The sequence below is a fragment of the Amphiura filiformis genome, chromosome 13, assembly GCF_039555335.1.
Source record: "Amphiura filiformis chromosome 13, Afil_fr2py, whole genome shotgun sequence".
NCBI classification, from domain to species: domain Eukaryota; kingdom Metazoa; phylum Echinodermata; class Ophiuroidea; order Amphilepidida; family Amphiuridae; genus Amphiura; species Amphiura filiformis.
In genome coordinates, this window is record NC_092640.1 from 35,633,335 (window position 1) to 35,643,546 (window position 10,212).

A 10,212-nucleotide genomic window follows, 5' to 3' on the forward strand; every position below is an offset into this window, starting at 1 on the left:
TACGTCAGATTTAGATATCCTTGTTATGGCGCTCTTTAGTATTCCAGCTTCGGACCAACTCGCTGCTGGATGTGTGTATATACCGTGCACATTTTTTGTATCAACGACTTTTGCGAGAATTCTTCCCTCACAATACCCGAGAGTGTACTGCCTGCCGTCATGGGTAAATGCTGTTTGCATTCTTTAGAAAATGGTATCATCTTTGGTTTGCCAGTAGTGCCTGATGTCACGACAAGTTGAATCATCCACCGTAAGAGAGTATCCCAAACCCATGGTACGTCCGTACTCTGTCACATGAGTAACGTGGATAACCTCTATTGTTAGCTTTTGTTCGATATAAACAAATTCTGATTGGATGAAGGGAACACTTGAGGTTTGGACAAAAACCAATCACATAGGCATATTTTCCAGCCAGAAGCTTACACAGCTCTTACGACGATGCTATGCACTCAACCGTGTAGTGTAATCAATGACTGTGTAGAGACAATTCACTGCTTGCTTGAAAGCTATTGGACGAAAATGTGTGCTCAGGTATATCGAGGTGGAAACTGTGCATAGATGGTTTATAAGAGAATCGTTTTTGTATAGAAACATTTCCATATGTTATAGTCGGTTGAAAATATACCATATTCACCGAACTACACTGTACAACAACACAAAGCAAATTGAAATAAAAGCAACAATTTTACTTCAGCTGATTCAACTTCGACCATTTTGAATTTTAAAAAAGTTTATTCCTGACAAACCAGACCGATATTTGTAAAAGTATTGTTTTTTAACCAAACAACTAGCCACATACTTTCCTAGACTTTACGACAACCGCCGATAACATTAGAATGGCTGTGTTCAGTAGATTTTAAACGACAACCAAAAGTGTTGGCATAATGTCATGAATTTGATCGTAGCATAACATGCACACTTGTGGTGTGATCAAGCAAAATCAGTCTGAAGTTGGGCATATCCAATTTTCAGTTGTTTACATGATTGCATAAAGCATTTGGAAAGCTACATTTTGCAGAAAACTCCATTGACATTGAACATTTCGAGGGTTGACAGCCAGAAAGCCTCAACTCACGATCATCTGCTCCCACAACAGTGGCGTTCCGCGGCCGCTCCTACCCGGGGAGCAGGAGAAAAGGTGCAATTTTGCCGCCCCTTCAACATCCCGAAAAGGTTAACCTTTTTTCGGTGGTTTGAAAAGTGAAAAGCAAAAAAAAAAAAAAAAAAATAACAAACAAAAAAAAAAAAAAAAAAGAAAAAAAAAAAAAAAAAAAAAAGAAAGAAAAGGAAAAAAAAAAAAACTTAACAAAAAAAAAAAAAAGATAACAAAAAACAAACAAAACATTTTTGATATTTTTCTATTTTTGCCGCCCTTCTTCTTTTCGCCCGCTCCCTGCTTTTACCCCACGGGGCGGGGGCTGGCGCCCACAAAGCTCGACCCAAAATACACACATGCACAAAATGAGTATAAAGTCGCCAGGGCATTATAGAAGATACAGTCCATTAATCATGACAAAATTCAATAAAAAACAAAAGACATTGTGGAGGAAAAAGCAAGGAGCGAACTTCATGCTCATTTTTAGCTATATCTGAAAATTAATATATCCGACTTCCGATTGATTTTGCTTGATCACATCACAATTACATGTACCTATAGCATTAAAAGATGTATTTATGGGTATACGGTGTATTGTTGGTCGAAGCAGCAAAAAAAGTAGTTCACAGCATTGCTCAATTCATAGCGAGCGTGTAGAAGAATTCAAATATCACAGATATACTTTTGTAGATCCTTTGGTTCTTGAGTTATGTTGTATATAACTCATTAACAACAATAAATTAAGCAATTTTTCAAAGTATATGATTTGTAGAATGAACTTTTGCAAAACACCAAAGTGTTATTTTTCAATAATATATTGATTCAGATAATGAAAATCGATTTTTTGGCTGCTTCGACCAACAATACCTCGTATACCCTTAAATGTGAGTAAGTTGTCCTTTTATGGGTTTCAGGACTGTAAGAAACGACTGATGTAAATAAAGTTGCATGTGGACAAAGTGGATTTTCGTCACTTTTAGTCAAATTAGCATAATAACAATTGTTTCTTAGACCTCCTTACCAATCATGCTTTAAGGGGGTACTACAGAATAACACCCCTGCCCAATTTTGTGCCTATTTTTGCATTTTTCTCAAAATTTTTCTCAAAAATTATTGTGCATTGGTGACAAGTAAGATAGGGGCAAGGACTACAACTATTGCACTGAAAATTCAGCAACTGAAGGCAAGTAGTTATTGATTTATTGATTAAATATTGTTTTTCCCCGCATTTTTGACTGTAACTCCACAACTGTTGTCTGTTCTGAAATAAAATTTCCAGTGCAATAGTTGTAGTCCTTGCCCCTATAATATACATATCTTACCAATGCGGTATAATTTTTGAGAAAAATGCAAAAATACGCACAAAATTGGGCAGGGGTGTAGTACCCCCTTATACTTGCATGTAAATAATGGGAATTAGATAAAAATTGCAGATAATTGTTAGTTTCCTGCTGGTGTTTCCTGTTTTTTTAACCACCCTGTATAATTAAAGTTCGGAAGTTATCGCAGTGGCTCTATTTGCATAACAAATCTGATCCCTTATCGAAGTATAGATAAAGTGTCAACCTTTGAGCAACCACATCGATGCTGATTTATCACTATCAGGTGGCCTAATATGTATACAAATGCCACCAAACGTACGTTCATCCGAATTTGGTTTCTACTAGAAGCCCGGGAATATATAGAAGTCATATAGAATCACAAAAAAAAAAAAAAAAATGCTAAAATGGCGGCATGTTGATAAGGTAATGAAAATCATCATATTGCTTGCAATTCTAACATTGTTTAATCAAACAAAGAGTAATAATCATAATATTATTGATAAATTAGACAGAACACAATTTTTGGTTTTGAGTACACGTTGTATCATGTTAGAGATAATCCTGATATGAGTTGATATTGCGATGAACTTTAGTTTAGGTCACGATAAATGGGTCGTGCACGCCACTGCTACTAGTAATACGTAGATTCATAGAATACTGTGGAAGAAAAATACACATTTCATGAGTTTGTTGCTTCCAATAGCGTGATAAATACAGGTAAGTCATGTTGATATAGCCCGCCGACACTTTGTAAAAATAATCCGTTTTTGGTTCGTTTGCAAACGACTTTTTTTAACGAGTTCAGGTAGTCAATCACGGTACCTCCCCCTATTTACCCATTCGCTGGCGTAGTGCACGTTAGAATATGACCATTGCTAGGTCAACTGGTTCACGCTTTCTTTGTTACGAACCACTGATCGAAATGATCACAATACAAAGCCTGTGGCATATCATAATTCGGAACAGGTGTATGGGCCCAGGCTTGAACCAGTAACTAATGGTTACTGACGTGCACTACGGCAGGGATCTTATTATTATTGGGAATTGCCTGTCACACATGATCGCACACAGGGACGTAGGCAATCGGTCGGACCTCATCTGCCCAGAACATATTGACCCGGGTCAGCATACCGCCATATCCTTCCCGACATGCTTAGTAGCCAAGTCCGTAGAACAGTGGATCCACACACTATATACACATATATACATTTGGCTACATTTTATTAGGCCAAATAAAAAAATAAACATGTTTCACGTCCCCTCCCGCTTCCTTTTTTGAGGTTTCTTCAATTTTACTTTTATTTTTTGAAAGTCAGTTATAACTTTTCAAAAAATGTGTCTAGGAAGTAGAGATGCTTTCTATAGCCTTGCTAATATACAAGAAACACTTTTATAAGGTTTTGTGATAGTTAGAGGGGGCCTATCTCTCAGAACAACAAATAAAAAGAGGCCTCCTCCTTTTTCCAGGCATTTATTGTATATGCTAAAACAGCTCTAATTATGGGTATTTACACTGATTTTGAGATAAAAAAAAAAATAAAAAGCCCCCTCTTCATCCAAAAATTTTCAAAAACCCGGACGTGAAACATGTTTTTTATTTTACTTGGCCTTATACGATAAATACGAATTTATTAAACATGGTAACAAATATTCTCTAGCAAATCGGTTATACGATGGAACTGGTAGGCATATTATAAATTCGGGATATTAAATATCTTCCTGACCAGCCAGATCTGCGCATGGTCAAAGACGAGGATAGACTAGTATCAGACCGACGCAAACTGGCTTAGTCTCCATATCAGCCAGTTTGTTTCGGCCCCCTTCACAGGAAGCGTAACCTGTGTAGGAGACTCGGTCGGACCTCATCTCTCCACATCGATTGTGACCTATAATCCCCGACATTGCCCTTATGAACTCACATCCTCCTGACTACGGCAGCGAATAGATACATGTCATTGGTTTCGTTGTCTAGCTTCAACTAGGATTACTTAACCCCCGTACCCTAGCTAACCTGTACAATATCCAGTGGCGTAGCTAAGGTGTGTGTGTGTGTGTGTGGGGGTCAAGGGGACACGTTCCCTGGACGCCGTCTTAGGGGGCTCCGAATTTATGTGTATTCCTACTGATATGATATGTTGCCAAAATGTGCGATTTGCTTCTTCCTTGTCTGTTTGCATGAAAAAGAAACAAATTTGACCAATTATTGAAGGATTAATATTGAGACAAATACGTGGGTTAAAAGCGTTGTGACTTTTCGAGGACTTGGAATAACTACACAAACAAACCCAGACAAACAGAGGACCGTGGACTGAAACGTTATCGTAATATTTCTGATCATCAGAAATGTGCGTCATATTTTCAAGGGGGTGTGTCTGGGGCGTGTGATTCAATTGGTTTATTTTGAATGTATCAATGCTATTTATTCCACTGATAATCCGAGAGTCCTCGTCGCGAGGATGCGAGTTCATAAGGGCAATGTCGGGGACCGTAAGGTCATGACGTCACAGTCGATGCGAAGAGATGAGGTCCGACCAATAGCCATTTTGTTCATTATAACATATGGTTCATGTTCTAACTAATTCCAGTGGACGGTCTGTGGCTAGTAAGGAATCGTCTTTGACCACGCGCAGATCTGGCTGCTCAGGAAGATATTTAATATCCCGAATTTATAATATACCTACCAGTTCGATCGTGTAATCGATTTGCTAGAGAATATGTTTTACCATGTTTAATAAATTCGTATTTATCCTACAATAAAATGTGACCAAATTTATATGTGTACATATTGTGTGGATCACAAGAATAATAATCTTCTACGGACTAGGCTACTAAGCATGTCGGGAAGGATATTGACCTATGTCAGTTATTATTATGTTAGAAATGAGGTCCGACCAATGCTTGTTTCACACTTTTGTCGCTGAGCGGCGTGACGCACGCGCATTGCAGACAAACGGACAATCGAAGCTTGTCATTGGTTAATACGTCTGGCCGCTTGCCGTAGCGGCAAGCGGCATGGAAGTATGACGGGGCATTATTGCCCACGTCACTGTGTGCAATCATGCGTGACAGGCAATTCCCGATATTGTTAAGTTCCCTGGTCCTCGTGTACTAACCACCGGTTGGTTTGGGGAATACAACACAGATGTGCATACTAAGTTATCATGATTATAGGTTTTGCAGTTTTGGGACACTTTGCCCTCTGACCTATTGGGTAAATTCAGAAAAATTGCTTTTGTGTGTACAAAAATATAATCTAAAATTCTAAGAATGAAAACAAACCCCAAAAAACATTATTATTGTATAAATTAATTACTATGTTAATATTGTTAATGATAACATTATGACAATAATAAATAAATTAATAATAATTACAGAAATTTTCCCGATATGTCAGAGGTCAAAGTGTCCCCGAACTTCATGTACCAGAACCGAATACTGTAGCCAATACAGGCCTCACTCGCCCGAGTGCATGAGCAAGCCCAAACACTATTTATTCACATTATGAAGTTTCGGTGATGAAAATGGCTTATTGTTTTCCTGATATTCATTTCCGTTTCTTTGCACCTGTTGTAGGCAATGGCTGATGACATCAGTGATGTAATTGAGGATGTTTCTAGTGACGAGGAGGGTGAACCCAAGAAACGTACTTTGACTTGTGAAGATTTTAACATGGATGATGTCAGCTGTATGAAGTGCGACGAAGACTGTCCAGATGCCCGAAGTCTGCAATGTGGACATCTGTTTTGTCTAGAATGTATCACCGATGAAGTCAAAGTAAGTGATTGAGTGTCCTCTCAAGTCGAAGTCCATTGAGAATGTCCAGCGATCTGAGGTTTAGCGCAGAGCCATAAGTTTTCCGTGATACGTAAAACGGACGAATTTCACGAATTTCATGTAGTTGGAAAAATAAAATTGAAATAATTGAAAAAAAAAAGAATAAACTAGAAAGAAAATATCAAAAAATGTGTCTGTTGACGTTTGAGCGCTGCCAGGCACACAACACGACGGCATTGGTAGTTGTGCGTGTAATAAACCTCCAAAATTTGCGCCAATATTTGTCCTTACTAGAAGGTTAATATCATTTGAGGAACCATTTAATTGCCAATATGTTCATAATGCGACTGTTAGTTGAATAAGTATTTTTGGTGTTGTAACAGTAAATTGTCACTGAACCACGGTTGTTTTATGGCACGTAAAAGTGAGTAATTTTCAAGAAAAGTTGGACAATGATGGCGCTATTAATCTTAATTTTTTTTTCATCTTTACAAGGGTAGACACTTTTAAAATGATATTAGAACATCAGCAGCAGACTAACAATGACAAGTGAATTTTCAAAATACTTTTTATCATGAAGTGTATTAACTCATATTATTTGGCTAATTAAAATTTAAAATAGATGTAAATAGCGCCCCCAATTTGCACATAAATGTACAATTTATATATAGAATTAATATTGCCACAAAAAAGCAGAAAAAAGATGAATAACTTGATATAGAAACGAAAATCTATGTTAGAAGTTATACAAAATATAATGTGTATATACTGTTTATTAGTGTGATAACTGGTGGTATTATTCAGGTCTATAATTGAACATTATAGTAATGTTTTGTTAGAAAAAATAATAACTGATCACATGAAACAACAGTGGAACCTATATATACTATATACAACTTGTCTTGTTCTCTTGTTTGAACCATGTTTTTAATATTTTTCATGATGTTTGCCCAAGCTATATGAAAGAAAACTTTGTCAAATTATCTCATCTTTATCGTTATAACACTAGGGATAGCAATTTTAACTTCCAAGTTCCAAAAATCAAAACAGCAGATTCTGCTTCCTTTTTTTTTTTGCAATCCATGATTGGAACAAACTTCCCGAAAATGTAAAATTGTGCAATATAAAATCTAGGTTTAAAAAAGATGCTAAAATTATCCTCTTAGACCACATGGTTATATAGTTTTTAATATTGTAATTTAGGTGTTTCATGTTTTAAATACACCAGGCACAAAAAGAAACTCGTCAGTTGTATTCATCCTTGCTGTTTAATAACTTGATAATTTTGGATTATTCTGAAATATACATTTTGTTAATTGGACTTTGCTTTCTCATTTGTCACCCTGTTCGTGAAAAACGAACAAGATATGCGCCTCCATAGCCTCAAACCCCAAAATCAAAAGTTGCATTTTCAACAATTTTCAATGGGAACGCATCGTTGTATAGCATACAAGCACCACGGGCCAATCAATAAAGCACACAGTGTAACAGGCACAATTGAATCGTTAAAATTGCAACTTTTCATTTTGGGGTTTGAGAGTTTGGAGGCGCATATCTTGGTCAACTCTTGCTCAATGATCACGAACAGGGTGCCAAATGAGAAAGAAAAGTCCAATTAACAAAATGTATATTTCAGAATAATCCACAATTATCAGGTTGTTGAACAGCAAGGATGAATATAACTGACGAGTTTCTTTTTGTGCCTGGTGTAGTTGTAATATATATATATTTTCATTGTTATTTATAAGGACCCCTTTGGAAATAAGTCGCTGACTTTAAGGGAACGGGAATGAGCGTTTTGAGCGTTTCGACAGCGTTTTTTGTGGGACATGAGAGCACATCAGACCTATCGAATTGCATTCTGAATACAAGAATGTCTTTCTGATATCAAATAATTTTCATTTTATGAAATTCACGATATAATACAAATTTTATGACAAATTATTAAAATTTGATATTTTGCACATTTTGGAGATATAACAGTCCTCGAAGTAAATTTTATAAATTTAATGATATAGTCTTAAAGTGTATGTAGCTGGGAGGAAAAGCCGACGATCATTTGAAAATTTTGACCTTTTATATTGAAGTTATGGATTTTTTTCCCAAAAAGATCTATTTTTTGTTGGTGTTTTGGAAAAAAATCCATATCTTCAATACGAAAGGTCAAAATTTTCATTTGATCGTCGGCTTTTCATCCCACCTACATACACTTTAGGTAGAAATCATCAGATTTATAAAGTTTACTTCGAGTACTGTTAAATATCGAAAATATCAATTTTTAATGATTTGCCATAAAATGCGTATTACATTGCGAATTTCAAAAAATCAAAATTATTTGATATCAGAAGGCCATTCTTCGTATTCAGATTGAAATTCGATATGTCTGATGTGCTCTAATGTCCCATAATAAATACTGTCCAAATGTTCATACCCCTTCCCTTAAGGGATATCCTTGGCGTATTATCGTGTCAATTTTTATGTTTTAATTTGTATTTTATAATAATTATGTTTTTGTATAATGTTCTGTGCAATATGTTATTTGACTCTTACGATGATATGCTTAATAAACTCAAATCAAATCAAATCATACGGTAGGTCATTCACAATAATTAATTGCAATATTCAATTTCTTTGTTTCACAGCACTCTCCATCTCCAGAGGCGATACCATGTCCAATTTGCCGCACAATCACCACTATGCCAAGCGGCGGCTGGGACAAACTAGGCAAAGAACCGCCCAGCACTAGCAATGACTTAGATCCCACTACGGTTGCTGATGACGTCATTCAAAATGGCGACGATTTTCCCTCCTATGACATTGAGACAGAAACGGACGAAAACAAAGATGATGAGGTAAAAACAGAGATGGCAGAAGATAAAGAAGACGACGCGAAGGAAGAGGAAGAGAAAGATGTCAAAGAAACAAAAGAGGAAGAAGTGAAAGAAATAAAAGAAGACGAAGCAAACGAAACGAAAGAGGAAGACGCAAAAGAAACGAAAGAAGAAACGAAAGAAATGAAGAAAGATGAAGATGCAAAAGAAGATTCACCCGATGATGATACAAAAACCGAAAAAGAACTGGCCGATGTTGATCTCAATGACCAAGAGAATGGTAAAAAAGTGGAGGTGTGCCCTAAACACCAGGAGCCTCTGGTGAAAAATCGTTGCAAAACTTGTCGAGCAATCGAAAATCGCAATAAGAAAATACAGAAACTTGTAGGAAATAAAGTTCAGGTGTGCGACGGACTATTCCAAGATATAAACCATCTTCAAACCGCGATTCATACTGGAATGGATAAACTGAAGGAAGAGATTCAAGAGCGGTCGCGCCTACTAATCGCTGAAGTACAGAAGCTAGAGCAGCAAGAACTTGCGCAGCTTCAGCAACATCGCGAGCAGCGTGTAGAGAAACTTCGCGAGTGCGGTCAAACGCTGATGGAAGTCGCTAAAGGTATTCGAGATGAGCTAGCGGTAGTTCAGGATAAAGTGGAGAGTACGCAAGATAGCGAGTTTAATGAGAGTTTGAAGGAGTTACGGAAGTCGTGTGGGAAGAAGATACCACAACCTGATCAGAAACTGAAATTGATAGCTTTTGTACCTGGGAAAGAGGATAAATTGCCAGAGGTATTTGGAAAGATTGATGAAAAGCCTAAAGAATAATGAAACAGTCAAATGTAGGATATGGAATAAGAATACTTAAAAAGTATTTAAAAAATGTTCTTGTAAGTAATATCTCCGTTTGAAAGGAGCTTTATTACATAAATCCGCAACAATTTTTTGTTGACGATCCATATCATGCCAGTCTTAGATTGAAAGGCAATTTTACTGTAATGTTTTACTTAAACAATATAAATAAGGATAATGGATGCCAGTAAAATTTGTTTATGAAATGGAAATGGATGTTTGTGTAAATTTCGTGAAATGGAGGGTGAGTGTATATCGCTCACAAAATAACTTTCTTGGAACCTTGTTGCGAAAAGTAAACCGAACAAATGCACACAAAGTTGTAGAAAATTATTAA

General features: G+C 36.6%; 1 protein-coding gene across 1 annotated transcript; it reads left to right on the plus strand.

Annotated features, from left to right (window-relative positions):
• The first annotated feature begins 5,994 nt into the window (after positions 1–5,994).
• LOC140167268 (uncharacterized) lies at positions 5,995–9,851 on the plus strand. Its single transcript, XM_072190603.1, has 2 exons — positions 5,995–6,192; positions 8,835–9,851. Exons 1-2 carry the CDS (start codon positions 5,995–5,997, stop codon positions 9,849–9,851), a joined length of 1,215 nt encoding a protein of 404 aa, XP_072046704.1.
• The last annotated feature ends 361 nt before the right edge of the window (positions 9,852–10,212 follow it).